The sequence below is a fragment of the Ursus maritimus genome, unplaced genomic scaffold, assembly GCF_017311325.1.
Source record: "Ursus maritimus isolate PB19 unplaced genomic scaffold, ASM1731132v1 scaffold_8, whole genome shotgun sequence".
NCBI classification, from domain to species: Eukaryota; Metazoa; Chordata; class Mammalia; order Carnivora; family Ursidae; genus Ursus; species Ursus maritimus.
Genome location: NW_024426996.1, coordinates 32537763 through 32556853, shown reverse-complemented (window position 1 = coordinate 32556853; position 19091 = coordinate 32537763). Strand labels below are relative to the sequence as shown.

Genomic DNA, 19091 nt, shown 5'->3' with positions numbered 1-19091 from the left:
TGACAATTAATTCCAAATGGGGAAAGAAAATAGAAACAAAACAAAAGAATTGTAGACCACAGGAAACAAACTGAAAGAAAATACTAAGCCTGGTGATAAAATTAGATATTTCTTTACAATAAAAATAGACTACGATTAAAATGTAAAACATAAAAAACTATCAAATTATTAGAAGAAAACATAGGAGAAAACTCCCAGATTTACACAGCAAGGCAAAGGATTCTTACATATGACAGCAAAGACAAAAATCCTTAAAACACTGGCAACTTAAACTGCATTAAAATTGAAAACTTTTTGCACAAAAAAAAAAAAAAAACCCACAAATCTCATTAAGAGAATGAAAAGACAAGCTAAAACTGAGAGGAAATATTTGCAAACCACTTATCAGACAAAACTCTTTATCAAGAATATAAAAGGTACTCTTAAAACTCAACAGTGTGTACCAGATAAATAAAACCTTATGTTCATACAAATACCTACACACAGATTGATAACAGCTTTATTTATTGTGAAATACTGAAAGGAACCCAAATGCCTGTCAGGGGGGCGAATGGATAAACAAACTACTACTTTCATATAACCAAATACTACTCACCAATAAAAGGAACTGAGTATTGATACATGAAACAACCAGGATGAATCCCAAAGGCACTGTACTTAGAGAAAATTAAACATCAATCTCAAAAAAAAAAAAAAAGAAAAAACCATGAAAAAAAACCTGTCTAATTCTGTTTATAGCGTTTGCCACATGACAAAAATATAGAAATCAAGAACAGATTGGTGGTTGCCCCAGGATAAGGAAAGGAGTGTATAAATATAGAGATTAATATGAGAGAGTTCCTTTGTGTGAATGGAACAATTCTGTATCTGATTGCAGTGGTAAGTACCTGAATCTTTGCAAGGGATAAATTGCATAGAACTATAGGACACACAGGAATGAACATAAAAGTGGTGAAAAGTGAACCAAATCTTTAATTAATAGGATCTATATAATGAGGATTATTATATTAACCCTCTATCCTGTCTTTCAGTAAGTTCAACGAGGCAAATATTTTCTCAATATTCTGTGACAGCACACTCTTATTTGGTGAAAAATATTATTAAAATATTATTTTTGACTTTGCTAAAGAGATTGTCTCTATAAAAACAAAAAACAAAAAACCCAACCCTATGATACTGCTTTTATTATAGAAACACATTTTAATATTTTATAAATGTACAAGAATGTTACGAGTGGTAAATATTGCTTTTTTTGTATAATTTAGCAGATATAAAGTGGGTGTGATTGCACTGTAATGTGTATATTTTTAGCATTTAATAGGACTGACTCATTTGGAGCAAAAGATTGTGTGAACCATGGGGTTGATTTAAAAATATTCACCCTTTTTCCAGAGTTCTCTTTGTCACCTAAATGACTTTCCTTTCAAAAAAAGCTATAATTTTGTAGTACAATTGTCCTAGAATTCCACCTTAGCACTTTCTCTGCTCAGTGCTTATCCAGATGATGCAGCTGGAATTTCTAATGAACTCACCATTAATGCCACTCGTCATGACAAAACTTCTGTAGACAGAATTCCCTTTTCATCATAAATGTGGACAAAGACTATGAATATTTTAACCTTTGAAGATCAGAATGTGCTTGTCTAAAATCTTCTTTAGTAAAGGTCTGTTGATATCACATTTAAGTATTAAACGCTTTGCTTACATAATGCATGCATTAATAGGCTGTTTTATAAATATTATATTTCACAAGAATTCAGAATATTCTAACCTCAGTTTTTTTGTGCAACAAATTAGTACTCAAAAGCTCAACCAAGGAACTTCAAAAACTAAGGCAACTATTTAACCAATAACACTAAAATATAAATAATGAACTAAACATAGGAAGATAATATATATTAAAGTAAAGATTGTCAGAAAAGTAAAAGATATGACATTTTAGTAAATGTGAACCTGAGTTTCTCTGTTTGAGAATTAAATAATAATGAATAAATAGTCCTGTGCTTGCCTTATTTTAAAAATTGAGTGTTTACAGGGAAAACTTAAAGCACTGTGTCTGATAATGTTGATTGTTAATGATGGCAAAAAGGAAAGCTATCTTAATATAGAAAATATTAAAAGTGCAATAGAATGTAATTGGAAAAACTTTAAAATTCTAGAAAATATAAATAAAATAATTGAATTGAAAATAGAATGCACTATTCTTTGTATATCAGTGTCAAAATTATTTATCAAATTAACTCTTTGTCATAAAATATCACGTAGTATTTCATCTTGCTCTTAAAGCTATTCCATCTATCTATTCCATAACTCATGAATAGTTCAATGCATGCTTGAACTAGTGTCAAGTATGTTCTCTGTATCTTAGTCCTCCGTGTCTTTTAATGCAGTCTTCATTCTTCTAATGCCATTGGATTCAGTTGCCGCAACTTTGAAAGCTCCTCCTTCAAGAAAAGCCAAAAGTATTCCACAACTACCTAACTCAAAGAAGTCTCACTACTTCATTCTTATTTTCCAAAATGCCCTCCCTTTGCCTTAGAATATTTTTTATTGATTATTTTATCTCCTCTTTTTCCAATGTCAAAAGAGTCTTCATATCTCCAGGTTCCTAGAAGGAAAAGCTGAAGAAAAACGATTTAACTAACAAGGCATGGAGGAAGCAGAAACAGGGCCAACAGTCATAGGATAGATTGACATTTTAAAAAAAGAATTTATTCTCCTTCTTCCAACTGTGTATTTCCATGGCTCTAATTCTTGAATGAAATTTTGGCCATGGTTACTAGTAAGAATGGAAAACTTAAAATGCCATTCAGTATAGTATTTTGTGTCATTATGAATTTATTTGATAAAAATTGTCCTTCTGTCAACCAATTATTCCTATCAAAATGTGGGACATGTATATTGCATTTCAAACTGATACTTACTGTAGTCCAACTGACCTGTTGACCTAGGTCTGTAAAATAGAGAGTCACAATGGAGGAAGCTGCAATGCTTTGAACAGTTATGTAGTCCTTCAAAAAAGGCCCACCTTAAATAATAAGGAAAAGCATTTTAATACAATTTCAAGGCATAGTGATTTTTAACAAACAATTTTTAATGTGAAAAATTGTGAATGCTAAATCATACATAGAAATTACGATGTATAATAAATATTTAAAGTAAAATAAAAAATGTCTAGCAATTTTTCAAATGGACAGTAGTTTCCCACCTCTACCTAAACAAACTGCAGACTACGACTAGCTACTATCCTGTTGTGTTCTGAGAAAATGTAATATTAGATAATATCATAATCAAATATGATACCAGGTATTTTTAAAGTATAATTGCGGGGGGGGGTGCCTGGATGGCTCAGTTGGTTGAGCATCTGCCTTCAGCTCAGGTCATGATCTCAGGCAGGGTCTTGGGATCAAATCCCACATTGGGTTTCCTGCCCAGTGGGGAGTCTGCTTCTCCCTCTCCCTCTGCCCCTCCTCCCTGCTTGTTCTCTTTCTCTCTCTCTAATAAGTAAAAAAAAAATCTTTAAAAAAAGGATAATTTGGGGTGTCAGTAAACATAAATGTCAACTGTTCTCTAAATTCTTTTATTATATGATAAATTAGGGTGAATAAATTTTAGTGGTCATTGAAAGTATCAGCAGAGTGACTTGATGTAAGTTTTAAAAGATCTCTATGGATGCTGTGTAGAAATTGGGAGGAAGGGAAGAAAGATTACTTAGGAGGAACTCAAAATTCATCAAACAGGGTTTTTTTCAATTAAGATGGCACTGGTAGAAATGTTAAAAGTTCATCAATTTCAAAAGGGGATTCCTCCTACATTGTTGGAATGCAAGTTAGTACAGCCACTCTGGAAAACAGTGTGGAGGTCCCTTAAAAAGTTAAAAATTGAGCTACCCTATGACCCAGCCATTGCACTACTGGGTATTTACCCCAAAGATACAGACGTAGTGAAGAGAAGGGCCATATGCACCCCAATGTTCATAGCAGCATTGTCCACAATAGCTAAATCGTGGAAGGAACCGAGATGCCCTTCAACAGATGACTGGATTAAGAAGTTGTGGTCCATATATACAATGGAATATTACTCAGCTATCAGAAAGAACAAGTTCTCAACATTTGCTGCAACATGGATGGCACTGGAGGAGATAATGCTAAGTGAAATAAGTCAAGCAGAGAAAGACAATTATCATATGATTTCTCTCATCTGTGGAACATAAGAACTAGGAAGATCGGTAGGGGAAGAAAGGGATAAAGAAAGGGGGGTAATCAGAAGGGGGAGTGAAGCATGGGAGACTATGGACTCCGAGAAACAAACTGAGGGCTTCAGAGGGGAGGGGGGTGGGGGAATGGGATAGACTGGTGATGGGTAGTAAGGAGGGCATGTATTGCAAGGTGCACTGGGTGTTATGCGCAACTAATGAATCGTCGAACTTTGCATCGGAAACCAGGGATGTACTGTATGGTGACTAACATAAAATTAAAAAAAAATTAAAATAAAAAAAAAGTTCATCAATTTCAGATATGTTTTGAACATAGAGCAACTTCAACTTGAGAAGAAAGTATTTCAGTGAAATAAAGACAGTTCTTAGATTTTTGGCCTGGGCAATTAGGAACCTTGTAATTTCATTAATTGGCAGGAAGAAGACTGGGGAAGGAGCAGAATTTGGGGGTAGAAATTAAGATTTAAGTTAAGGCATGTTAAGTGTGTGAAATTTATTAGACATTCAAGTAGGAGCTGTCAAATAGGCAGTTGGGTAGTTGTGTCTGTAGATATTTGAAAGTCATTAACATTTAAAGCCATGCTGTGTGATAAGATTATTTAAGTGTTCAGTTTGAAAAGAAAATGGAAATTGAGACAGGTCTCTAGCACTACAGGCTTTCAAAGTAATAAGAAAAACATACAGAAAGATTACTGAAAAGGAGTTTCTCATGAAATCGGAGAAGAATAAACTGATGTCTTAGAAGACATGCAAAGAAAATGTTCCATTCTTAATAATAAACACTAGATAAGCCTGACATGTGTGGACTAAAAGATATGTACAAAGATGTTCTTTTTCACATTATTTATAATTGCAAAACAATTGTAAAAACTTTAATCTTCATAAATGGGATAACGGTAAATATAAATTGTTTTATCCAAACAAAGACATACCATACAGAAAGAAAAACAAGTGGACTAGGGCTAAATGAATCTCACAAGTATAACGCTACTATTATTGTCATTGTAGTTGTTTGTATTTATATTCTTCCTTATGCTAATCTATCTGTGATTTTTCTTTATCCCTAGTCAAAAAACTGTCATTTCATTCTCTATTTTTTTAAAGATTTAATTTATTTATTTGAGAGAGAGAGAGAGCAAAAGAGAGACAGCATGGGGGAGAGGGGAAGGAGAGGGTGAAGCAGGATCCGCACTGAGCAGGGAACCCAAAGCTGAAGTGGGGACCCTTCCAGGACACTGGGATCATGACCTGAGCTGAAGGCAGATACTTAACCGACTAAGCCACCTAGGTGCCTTTCATTTTCTATTTTTCCAAGACACATTAAGTGTTAATTTGTGACTATTTTTAGATGATATTCAGATTCCAATACATTGATTTACAATTACAGGTATTTTAAAGTAAAATAAAAATGTGCAATTTTTGTATATTAATTTTGAAGATGGTATTTGATAAAGCCAATATGAGTATGGTAGGCTATCATTCCCTTGATTAAGTTAAGTCATGGCTTTATAAGAGAGATTATTCAGGTGGGTCTGAGCTAATCATGCCTTATTTAAATCTGCATGAATATGTGTAAGTGGGAGGAATTCAGATTCAGAGTACTGGAATACTGGTACTACAGTATGAGAAAGATTGCTGGGATGAAGATGGAGAGAGCCACATGGCCAAATGCAAATAGCCTCCAGGAATGGAATCGGCCCATAGGCTGTGACAAGTAGCAAGGAAATAGGAACCTGTCATACAGCCACAAAAACAAACACACACACAAGCAAACACACACACACACACACACACACACATGCACACACACAACTTTGGACAATAAGAATGAAGTCAGAGATAGAATTTTCTCAAAATCTTGAGATGAGATTTTAGCTCAGCCAACACCTTGATTCCAGCTTTGTGGTACTCTGGGCAAAGAATCCAACTGCACTGTGTCTTCAAGCTAATAAATGAGTGTTATGTTAAGCCCGGTTTGTGGTAATTTTTTACACAGCAATAGGAAGTTAACGCAACATGGATCAAGGTAAAGACTTTGATATACAAATGGCCAATGTCATTTTGACAATCATGTATAACAACAAGAAATGTTAATAAAGACAAAACAACCTGAGATCTTTGTACTGCTTGAAAGTGCTGAAAACATCTTTCCAACATACATCTCTTGACACCTTTGGGAAGGGGATTAGTTTCTACTCCTCTATCACTCTTGATGACTTCAAGGAACAGACCATTGGCATATTTTTAAAATGCGGTCCCATCAATATGACATTTGCATAGAAGGACCTGAGAGAATCCAGGAATGTCATTAATCATACCACTCAGACTCAGTAATCAGGGAACCTTGGCCTTGGCCTTCTATGTCTATGTCCTTTTCCAAAGGGAGAGGAATGGGTAGGGCCAAAAAAATATTTCTAAAACAAGAACCAATGCCATGGGTATCAGGCTTCAGCCACTTAAGGCCCCTGAATTTTCTACCCAAATTAATTTAAACAAATCCTCATTCTTGGACATTTCTTCCCCAAAATGGGCCAGGTACTAAGGTATTACCTAGAGGTTTGTCTAGTCTCTTTTATAAGTGGTATGGATGATTAGAGCCAGGGCTGGGAGGAAAGGACCAAGTCTACCCATGCTTCACCTTTCTATTGTAGAAATCCAATGATTTTAAGCATTAGAAATTCAACTGCATGGTACACTGGGTGTTATACGCAACTAATGAATCATCAAGCCTTACATCGGAAACCGGGGATGTACTGTATGGTGACTAACATAATATAATAAAAAACCATTAAAAAAAAAAAAAGAAATTCAACTCTGTGCTTCCAGAACATTATTAAGTATATTAATCAAGGTAGGAAGAGAGAACACATTTTAGTTACCAGTTTCTATGACAGAGGTATGAAAATTGTGACTGTAGTTCTTTACCATTCCCATATCCACCCCATTTACAATGTGACTTTTCGTACCTCCTATAAGAGTTGGTGCTCATTTCCCCACTCCCTTGCATATGGGTTAGCCTAGTCACTCACTTTAGCTAACAGAATGTAGGGCAAGGGATATTATACTTCCAAGCCTGGGACTTAAGAATTCTTCAGTGCTTGTGCTCATTTGTTTGTACTCCTGAATGCACCATGAGAACAAGCCCCAAATATTCTGCTGAAGCATGAGAAACCACATAGAGTAGAGAGGACTAGCTCTAGTCACGGCCATCCTAGACCAGCCAGTCACCAAGAACCCACCAGCTGACTGCAGCTGCTTAAGTGGACCCGCCCAAGTAAGGCTAAGTCCAGCTCAATGCGCACAGCCACTGAGTTAAAAAAAAAAAAAAGTTTGTTAATTTGCCCATGAAAATCAATGTTTGCTATTTTCTTTATGTGTTACTGATCTTTTGTGTGAGGAAACTGTAAAAGACTAAATCTGCATGATGTCATTGCTCATAGTATAAGCATTCTGGCAAGTATATTATGGCAGGAAATACATGTAAATATTTAGGCCTTGCTTTGTTTCAATGTTAAGTTTTCTTTCCTTAATATTAATAATTATAACATCAGTTACCGTGTGCCAATCATTATAGTGTTTTATAAACAGGATCTTATTTAACACTTCTAAAATAAAAACCAAACCATTGGTTAGGTTCTTTATTAGCTCCACTTTATGAAAGAAGACCCTATAGGTAGATAAGTAGAAGAGTCAGGTTTTAAAATTCTGCATTACTCCAAACAACCTCTTTGTACCACATCCTGCTTAGCTCACTAAAATAATTAACTCTTTTTTTTCCAATTATGTTATCACATTCTTATTCAAGGACACTTAATGGCTATATTTCATTCAGGTCATACCTGTAAATGTATGTGAAGGGAAACCAAATACATATACATGAGGAGAAAGTAAAAAGTCACATGCACCAGGAAGGTTGAAACTAACAGAAATTCCCAGTTTCTTCTGGTGTTCTTGAAATTGAATTATATTTTATACTGATGCCTGTGGCATTCTAGAGTCTTCATTATATAAGAGTCAAGTTCCAAAAACAATACCACGATATAATTTTGTTATTTGAGCATCCGTGTGTTGAAAGGCATTTATATGGTTGGCATATACTAGGCCCTATGGAGGCAAAAATAAGCTAGATGATGAGTTTTCTCTTTTAAACTCTAGCCAGATAGGAACTTGTCTTTAACATTTGAGCTTGGAAGAATTTGAGATCATCAAGAAAGTATGACTTCCAAGACTATCATGGATTATTATTTTTTCAGCATAGAGTTCTCAGAGAAACCTGGAATGTCTAAGAAACATTGAAAACAAACAAAACACCTTAGAGAGATGCAAAGAAATCATCATTTGTCCTCAAGTAAAGGTAATGTCTGAGAAAGGATGGCCTGAGTATTATAATTAGCAAAAGTACCAGAAAAAAAAAAAAAAGACAGTTCACCTCTGTATGGAAAAATTTAGAGACTGAAATTCCTTAATAGATGTCTTTTGTAGATTTACTATTATTGACCTCAAGTAAGTATTCTTCCAAAAGTTATATTCTACCCACAGCTCTTATTTAACAAGTCTAAATAAAGGTCAAGTTGATGTAATATCAGGGACAATCATTCTTAGCAGGAGTAACTTTTAACTATATCTATTTATAATTTTTTTGAATGGAGAATAGGATTTGACAGTTTGAGAAACTTGAGGCTTAATACTGGATATGATATTTTCCCTAGAATTCGTTCATTTCTGCTCCTCCTTAGCTCATTTATTCTGCTTTAGAAAGAAAGAAAGAAAGAAAGAAAGAAAGAAAGAAAGAAAGAAAGAAAGAAAGAAGGAAGGAAGAAAGGAAGGAAGAAAGGAGGGAAGGGGGAAGGAAGGAAGGAGGAAAGGGGGAAGGAAGGAAGGAAGGAAGGAAGGAAGGAAGGAAGGAAGGAAGGAAGGGGAGAAGGAAGGAAGAAATTATTGAGCAATATGCCTGCAAACATATTAGGTGATAATAGAATGAGAGAATAAAGCAGTAAATCTTTTCAAAACAGAAAGGTATTAGTTCAAATCCTGCATCCAATGCACATGACAGTGGATGTGTGAAAATTATCTTCTTTTTTTTAAATGTTTTTTCATTATATTATGTTGTGTTAGTCACCATACAGTACATCCCTGGTTTCTGATGTAAATTCCTCATGCAAAAAGTGAAGCACTAGCTTATGGGGAGAGTCAATTGACATAACTGATTCAGAGCACTTACTACAATGCCTGCCATTTATTAAGTGATAAATATTAGCTATTGATGACAGAAAAGGGATTCCAAATTAAATAAATACATCAGTGAAAATTTATTCTTACCTCGTTCTAGTTGTAGGCCAACTCGGGAAGGATACCACTTTGGACCTATCCCATGAAAAATAAAGCATTTAATTGTCAGCACAAGTGTATACACATTTTAAAACCTAATAGTTTCTTTGGGTAGATCCCTAGTAGTGCAGTTGCTGGATCTTAAGGTAATTCTATTTTAAACCTTTTGAAGAGCCTCCACACTGTTTTCCAGACTGGCTGCACAACTTTTCATTCCCAACAGTGTAAGAGCGTTCCCCTTTCTCTGCATCCTCACCAACACCTGTTGTTTCTTGTCTTGGTAATTTTAGCCATTCTGACTGGTGTCAGGTGACATCACGTTGTAGTTTTGATTTGTATTTCCTTGATGATGAGTGATGTTGAGCATCTTTTCATGTGTTTGTGGGCCATCTGGGTGTCTTCTTTGGAAAGATGTCTATTCATGTTTTCTGCTCATTTTTTAATTGGATTATTCCTTTTTTGGGTGTTGAGTTTTGTAAGTTCTTTTTATATTTTAGATACTAACCCTTTATTGGAAATTATCATTTGCAAATATCTTCTCCTATTCTGAAGCCTGCCTTTTAGTTTTGTTGATTGTTTCCTTTGCTGTGCAGAACTTCTTATCTTGATGAAGTCCCAACAGCTCATTTTTGCTTTTGTTTCCCTTGCCTCAGGACACATATCTAGTAAAAAGTTACTATGGCCAATATCAGAGAGGTTAAATCTGTATTCTCCTCTAGGATTTTTACAGTTTCAAATCTCACATTTAGGTCTTTAACCGTATAATCCAGTAATTGCACCACTAGGTATTTACCCAGAGAATACAAAAATACTAATTCAAAGGAATACATGCACCCCAATGTTTATAGCAGCATTATCTACAATAGCCAAATTATGGAAACAGCCAGAGTGCCTTCAAATGATGAATAAATAAAGAAGAAGTAGTATATATGTACAATGGAATATTACTCAGCCACAAAAAAGAATGAAATCTTGCCATTTGCAATAATGTGGTTGGAGCTAAAGAGTATCACATAAGTGAAATAGTCAGAGACAGACGAATGCCATATAATTTCACTCCTATGTAGAATTTAAGAAACAAAACAAATGATCATAGGGGAAAAAGAGAAAGAGGCAAACCAAGAAAAAGACTCTAAACTATAGAGAATAAATTGATGGTTACCAAAGGGGTGGTGGGTGGAGGGATTGGTTAAATAGGTGATGGAGATTAAGGAGTTCACTTGTGATGAGCATCAGGTGTTGTATGTAAGCATTGAATCACTACATTATACACCTAAAACCAATATTACACTGCATGTTAACTAATTGGAATTTAAATAAAACAAATGAATAATCCAATTTAAAAATGGGCAGAATACATGAATAGACATTTCCCTCCCCACCCTAAGAAATCTAATAGTTTCTGTTGGAAGACAGATTCAATCTTAGGAAGTGCATAAAGTAGTTATCTAGTGTCATAAATGGAGATAGATCTTGCAGGGTGCTGATGAGCAGTTGTGGTTAGTTATGATGAGAACTTTAGGGTGATAATTTTCTGTTTTTCAATCTGGGGACTGGTTACATAGATGTGTTCAATCTGTGGACCTGTACCAAGGTATATGACATAGGACTTGTGCACTTTATGTAAGTTATTCTTCGATACGGTGCTTAAACAACTTCATTTAAAACCAAGGAACATTGATCTCATTAATTTTTTTTTATATTGGCACCTGAAAGTGGATCGTTTCTTTACCAGGAGTAAAGCACACTACTGGAATAATATGTATTATTGACTTTTAATAGTTATAAGCCTATTGATCATAGCAGACCATCACTTTAGTATCTTTTCCTTATACTACCATTAGGAATAAATACATAGTTTACTAAAGAATTCTACATGGATAAGGAATTCAAACTACATTTACCATATACAGCCATAATAGAAAAATTGGTTTGCAATTACCAGAATATAATTATTTTCTCTTAAAATGAATTCTATGTTATTATTTTAAAGTTTCTATTGAAAATTTAATTCTTAACTTTGATATGCAATATTAAGCAAATTAACTTGATTTATAATAAATTAAAAGAAAAGTACTGTCAAAGGAACATTCTGTATTGCTTTTTTGTTTTCAAAACATTACTTTTTAAAGTGGTAATAAGAATGATGATAATAAGATATAACTAGACTACTGCAATAAATTCTCTCTCAATTTATTGCAAAAAAACATATATGGATATTATCACGGACAAATAACTCATAAGTCAAAAATTGTAATCACAAGTTTAAAGCTATTTAGGATTATATATAAACAAAATTTAGTAATAGCATGACAAATGAGCAGACACAAAATTTAACTTTGATATTTGATTTTTTTAATTAGAGAAAAATGCAGGTAAAGATACTTTTTTGTTTTGTTTTTGTATTTACTAATAAAATTTTTCTTATATAGCCATTGGTTGTTCTGGAATGTATATTATTTGCTGAAAGATATTTTAAAATAATTACTTGTATTACTCATAGTGAAAATCTGCTGCCAAAGAAGATATCATGCAAATGCATACAACAGAGTCTTCTATAGTTTTAATTGAGTTTCAAATATGGGTATTGGAGAAAATACAAACATAATGGGAATCCATTTATATTGAACATATAGTCATTGAGCACCTATGATGGGTGTACATAAAAGCTGCCAATTTCTGTCCATTTAAATAATATTCACATGAGATACTGCTTTCAACAGCATTTTGTGATGCCTCCTATGGTGGAAATGAAAAACTATCATTCTAAGCCCATAGCTCTGTCTATGAACTAGATGACTGAATACTGGCTAAACCCACAATGATATATCAGAGAAATTAGAAGCTCCAAACACTTTTTGGGAAATCCATGTCCTTCTAACTCTGTCAACATGTCTAAACTATAAATCTACTTATGGAATAAACTTGGCATTTATGGGTTGTGACCTTTTAACACTGTGTCCTAGTGAAAAACAGTTATTAACTGCCTATATAAGCCTGTAGATTAGTTTCAGTCACTGCTCAAAGAGCAAAGAATTTGCTGAAATATTCTGTGCTTGTTGTGGGGAGGTGGAATAGGTTTGAAAAATGGCAGAAAAAAAAAGACAGTATAAATAATAAAGACCATATGTTGCATAAAGATTTTTAGCATGGATGAGTAGTCTAAAAGATTATGTTGTGGAGGACATTGAAGTTAGACAACTGGCTTACAGATGAATTATAACTATGTAGGAGATCTAATGTTTCTGCCAGTCTCCAAAATTATCAAGATATTGAACTTGATTTGTGTAACTTTTTTCATATTCTAAACACAACTTCTTTTCTTAATAATTGAAAGTGTTTATATCACTAAGGAATGAAACTCTTTTTTATTATTTTATTTATTTTATTTTATAGTTTAGTTTAGTTTTATTTATTTATCTGAGACAGAGAGCATGAGCAGGGACAGAGGCAGAGGGAGAAGACGACTCCTTGCTGAGCAGGGAGTCTGACATAGAGCTTGATCCCAGGACCCTGAGATCATGACCTGAGCTGAAGGCAGATGCTTAACCAACTGAACTACCCAGGCGCCCCAAGGGATAACATCCTAAATGGATAATATATTCGATATACATGTACTTCAATATATAATTCAAATATATATATATTTTTAATAAGGTAGTATTTTCCAAACTGTTGGTTGTGAGCCATTAATAAATTGAAAAACAGAATATGTGTATTATTTTTAGCATTAAAGGAATAGAATAGAATAAAGTAGAATAAGTAGAGATGGGTCGTCAAGACCCTGGATGCAATGTATTGCAATAAATTCCAGACAGGTTAAGTATTGTTTCTTGAACTTTTGTTCAATATTTTAAATTGTATAAGTACATTTTATTTTTATAAGACCAATAATAATTTCTTATTCTGAATCACAGTCAAAAAGTTTTGAAATCCATGAATCTTAGAACACTTGTGCCCTCATTTATGACCCTCAGTAAAACTTGGCCTTTACTCCTACCTTTTTCTTGACTTCGCCAATCCCAGTAGGAACGATAAGTTCTGAGAGCAGTTAAGGATTAAAAAATGTTAATAAATGTGATGGAACCTCCATATTGAACCATAGAGACTTCTGGGGATAAATGAAATGGTGATCCATTTTTGTTGTTTACATCTTGGATTCTTTGTGGCTGGTGTTGTGAGATGAGATAAAGAATAAATAGAATATAGACCTAAGAAGTATGCTATGCAGAGCTGTCTCTGTTCAAGAGTATAATGGAAGAAAGATGAAGTTCTACAAGCTTCTACATGGCTCAGTTTAATTCCTCAATATTCCAAAACTTCATGTAGACGAAAATAAGCAAATTTGTCTGGCCTGTTCACTGTGAACTGCCATTAGATACAATGTGGCAATCAAAGCTAATCTTGGCAATGATAGTTCCAGAGAGTTAGAAACCATGAAGGCTTATTTTCCAAATAATTGATATATACAAGGTAGGAAATAGATTCTAACTCTTCTGAAAATTAACGACACCTATCAAAAAAAAAAAAAACCCTTTAGATAATAAGCCTCAAGAAAATGTAGCATTTTTTAAAAATAATCTTTATGCTCAATGTTGGGCTTGAACTCACAACCCTGAGATCAAGAGTCACATGTTGTACCAACTGAGGCAGCCAGCCACTCCAAGAAAACATAGCATTATAAATTAAAGTGTATCAACTGTTATTTCTAATAACCATTCAAAAGAAAAAGTAAATTTTATGTGTATGTAATTATATAGTATGTAATATAATATACAATATTATTTATATTTGTATAATTTATCTTTGTTTATATACACAGAGGCTCATTTCACAAAAGACTGAATAAAATTTATAGAAATCAAATATATCATCAACTTATTTTTATTTTATTTATTTTTTTTTTAAAGATTTTTTATTTATTTATTTGACAGAGATAGAGACAGCCAGCGAGAGAGGGAACACAAGCAGGGCGAGTGGGAGAGGAAGAAGCAGGCTCATAGCGGAGGAGCCTGATGTGGGGCTCGATCCCATAACGCTGGGATCACGCCCTGAGCCGAAGACAGACACCTAACCGCTGTGCCACCCAGGCGCCCCAACTTATTTTTAGTAATAAAAAAATAACAGGATGATAGTATAGATGATTAGACCAGGCAGAAGAGTGAATTAGCTATTTGGAAGATGGACCAGAGGAAATTACTCAGAAAGTGAAAACATGAAGGATTAAGAGAATACAAAAGCAGCTTAAAAGAAATAGGGGCTAAAAGTGAATAATATATTAGGCATATGTAAGCATAAGAAAAAATTTTATTAATTACAATGGTAAACTATATATTCCTCCCCATATATCCTATTGAGGACAACGAGAAAAGTATGGCAAAATATTTTCTCAAATTCTCCACAAAGTAATTAGAAAAATGAAGAATTATCAAGCCAAGCTCTGAGAGGACAGAAAGCCCAGAAAGCTGAGTCCGGCCACTGGAGCCGTGTTCCCTTAGGGATATTGGCTAGTATTAGAAGAAACAGCTGAGCAGGACTTTCTACAGACTCACAAGCCTAAGGGAACAAAAGATCAGACTACATCCCCAGTTGAGAAGCAGAAGCCCTGGTAAAAGCCCAATATTCCAATTGATATTGTAAAATAAGGGCAAATCAGAAATAAACCAATTCCTACAGGAAATGAAGCTGAATTTTGAGTCATCTCAATTCCTGTTTGTATTCAACTGATCTGTGATCTCCACAGTCCAGCTCTCCTGCCCATGAAAGCAAAAGGAAATAATCTCTGGAGGCAGATAACTTCATCCAGAGTCTGTTATAATCCTTACATATTTTCACATTTTTCAAATTTTCATGGATGGCAATTAAACTGATAGCAGATTTCTAAATGGGAACAATAAAAGGTATTGAACAAATTGCTTCTAAATAGAATATCTTTTAAAGAAAACATAAGGACATTACTGGAGTGAGAAATCTCACACTCCATAGACCCCTTCTGTCAGTTAGTAGATGAACATTTAAAGGATCAACTTTTAGAAAAATAACTTAATTCCAGGACTAAGAGATAAGGTAAACTAAACAATATTGAGCAAAGAAACTGGCATATATGTGGATACTTCTATATAAAAATAACAGAATATCTATATAATTCATTTATATAAAATAATATAGATAACAGTAATAATGTATATGCATATACAGAAACAAAATACGGGATGACAATAACATACAAAATGGAAAACACTAAAAAAAAATGGAAAGCACTCTTTGGACTTAAAGCATTCTAACTACCTTGGATTATTTAAGAAGAATGTAGAAACATTGATCAATTTCAGATTTTGATAAAAAGATTTTTTTATTATTTTATTATTTTATTACTTTATTATTTTAAAAGAGAGAATCTTAGGCAGGTTCCAGACCCAGAGCAGAGCCTGACATGGGGCTCGAACTTATGACCTTGAGATCATGACATAAGTCAACATCATGAATCAGACACTGAACTGACTGAGCCACCCAGGCTCCCCAAAAGATGTATTTTTTAAAAATTTTGAACAGTTTATTGGTAAACATATTTCTGTTAAGCCAAATTCTTTCTTAATAACTTCCACATATATTCCTTGTTCTAATATCCAGAGTATTCAACTCTCTTTTCCTTTCAGGCAAAAGATGTGCTCTGATTGCAAAGTTCTTATATGTACAAGATGAAATTAAAGTACAGGAGGTACCAAACAAGTAATAGAATGCTAAGTAAGAAACATGTCATGACAGAATGTCCTGTGTACTTTGCATTATCTCTTTAGTTTTATTGCTTTATTAATTAGTACTGCTATAGTCTTTCTGAACACTAGAATCCTATAAGTAAGCCTGAGCAAAAGGGCAGACAAGTGAATTCTGTTTCCTTTTTTATAAGAAATAAACACCAAACATATTATGCAAAACTCCTGATGTACTAAAATACTGGCTGTTGATTTAATATTGTTGAATCAGTTGTTTTATTTGTTACAAATGATTCATTCAGTACAGTACTTCACTAGAACTAAATGGACCATTATCTTCCTTGTAAAACATTTATTTGCAGTCTTATAAATGCCACCGACATAATTAAGTGATCAAGCTAAAACAGAATCAAAGAAGCCAGTAAGAAATGATATGTGTGATATGTCTATATATCCGAAAAATAAAAGAACTATTTCCTATCTCATCCCAACAACAACAAAGAGTTTTAACACTAAAGCCAGTACCAACCAATGTATATAATTTTGCTGACCTTGAAAAGAAAATGCATCTGCTAAAGAATTTGCTATTATGAAGTGCTCAAATAAGAAAGACAGAGTGCTATCACACTGTATAATCAGCAATCACAAAGCAAGGCTTCTGCAAGAAAACAGACATGGTTCTAAAAATGGAAAATTTAAAAGCTGCATAAAAAATATTCAGAATTATAAAAGAGAGCATGAAAGCAAGAAGCATAAAGTAACAAGCCAATTTCACAGTAAATACAAAGCATAAAGCTAGAATAATGTGGGGCAGGGAGAAGAGCACACAGAGTATAACCAGATTATTTCTTTATCCTCATTGGCTCGAATTTATAACCAGTTTGTTCACCAAATTACCCACCATACTTCTAAGAAATTACCAGCATTGATCATCATGCCTATATTCCCATTTACATTGGACACCATTAGCTGTCAAGTCTCCCAGGGTATCTATCAGTACAATGATACTTCTCCCAATTTTGCCTTGCACAACCACTAATCAGATCTGATTGTCCACCTCTCCATGCCTTCTAATATCCCCCCAATGCAGTTGAAGGTATTTTTAATCTGTCAACAGCAAAAACTTCTAAATGATCAATTTCCATTCAAAAAAAGTCTCTCCATCTTCTTCCTTTAATAGAAAACTTTGCATGATTTTCAACTAAGTATTTATTCTTCACATTAAACCCTTCCAATTATGGACATGAAAATATGTAGGAATCTTCATTGCTACTAAATGCTGTTTCCAAAACATTTTCCTCCATTCTCCTTGTGGATTTCATATCATCAAACTTTTCTACCTAATTTTATTTCTTCTTGTTGCCATCTCTGGTGGACTGGTCTTTCCACTTAAAATATTCATGACTTTAGCTCAGAACATGCTCTCCACCACTGCTCTTTTATCATTGTTAATGATTTTAATATAATTTTAATTTCCTGTCCTTTAGTTCTTCAATCTACTCAAATCCAGATTTTCTATCTACTGTCTCACTCTTTCCCAGAATCTTACACTTACCACTCCTAAAAACAAATTTCAAACACCTTACTTTCTCATCACAACCATCTCTCCTTCCTACTTACTTAAGCTACTATTTCTAACTAAAATATTTTTTGATTCTTCAAGTATTTTCCAACAATTATCATACTATTGTTATTAAATTTCACACATGTTCATTCCTCTCTAGGCTCAATTCTAGGGTCTATAGCTGCAATCACACACCCTAACCAACGATTAACTACTTTCCACTACTTTCTCTCTGTCTCACTATCTGGAAAACACTAAACACTGTTTTATTTGACTATTCAATTTTCTGTATCAAAATTTGAGTTTCTAGATGACTCCTATAGAGAGAGAATCTCTGTGATGCTATCTAATCCCAGTATTATTTCCCAGTTACTTTTTTTCATTACCCTGTTTTTGATCTTCCTATCTAAAATTATTTTATGCACTTTTAAAGACGCTTAGTATACATTTTTCTTTATTGTTGTACAATCTCCATGAGAACAGGCAGACATGCTCATTTTTATTACCATTGTATATGCAATGATTAGAAGATTGCCTGGCACAGAGGAATGTGATTTTATAAGATTTGAATAAATATATGGCCTCTTATTGAAGAAGAATTGGTAGAAGTTTTATATATATATGTATATATATATATATAATGTGAAATTAGTTATTACATAATAAATCCTTTTCTCTACATAAAAAGTCAGTTACTTTGCTAGTTAACTGCAAAGTCTGTAGACATTCACAGTCTGTACTTAACTCCTGGTACTGTAATCAACTAGCTGTCTTATTTATTTTAGGCAAGCCACTTCTGTGAATCTTACTTTTCTGTTAAGCAAAAAATTTTTAAAAACTGTAACAAAGGTATCTGACTATTAGGGATGTTGTGAGTGTTAAATGAGATACTCTTTACAAAGTATGCAAAACTACTAAGAACTAATTTAAAATGTGTTATTAACTTTAATTTTAAATCAAAGCAACATAAAACCTTTTAATCATTTGTATAGATATAAGATTTCCTGCAAATATATGCATTCTTGGAACACATATTCTGCAAAATCATATGCTGAAAATAATGGATTATGAAAAGTAATTAGGGGCATAGTTATAAAATCTGTACAACTCTGTATTGTATCACTAAGAGAAACCAGTAATAATTATAATTAAAATACGAGTACAGTTGAAAAGGTGTTTTAAATAAATGAAAAAACAATAAATGACAGAAAATATGAGGCTTTCCCTTGTTTTAATAAAGTAAAAGAAAGGTTGATGGAATTGTGTGTAA

General features: G+C 33.5%; 1 protein-coding gene across 1 annotated transcript in view; it reads right to left on the bottom strand.

Annotated features, from left to right (window-relative positions):
- Window positions 1–19091, bottom strand: part of TECRL (trans-2,3-enoyl-CoA reductase like) — a 97756-nt gene that overhangs the window by 32922 nt on the left and 45743 nt on the right. Inside the window, exons 3-4 of the mRNA XM_008701500.2 lie at window positions 9536–9580; window positions 2925–3028 (exon numbers count right to left, since the gene is read on the bottom strand). Of these exons, the coding sequence (XP_008699722.1) occupies window positions 2925–3028; window positions 9536–9580 (149 nt within the window). The remainder of the gene's footprint in view (window positions 1–2924; window positions 3029–9535; window positions 9581–19091) is intronic.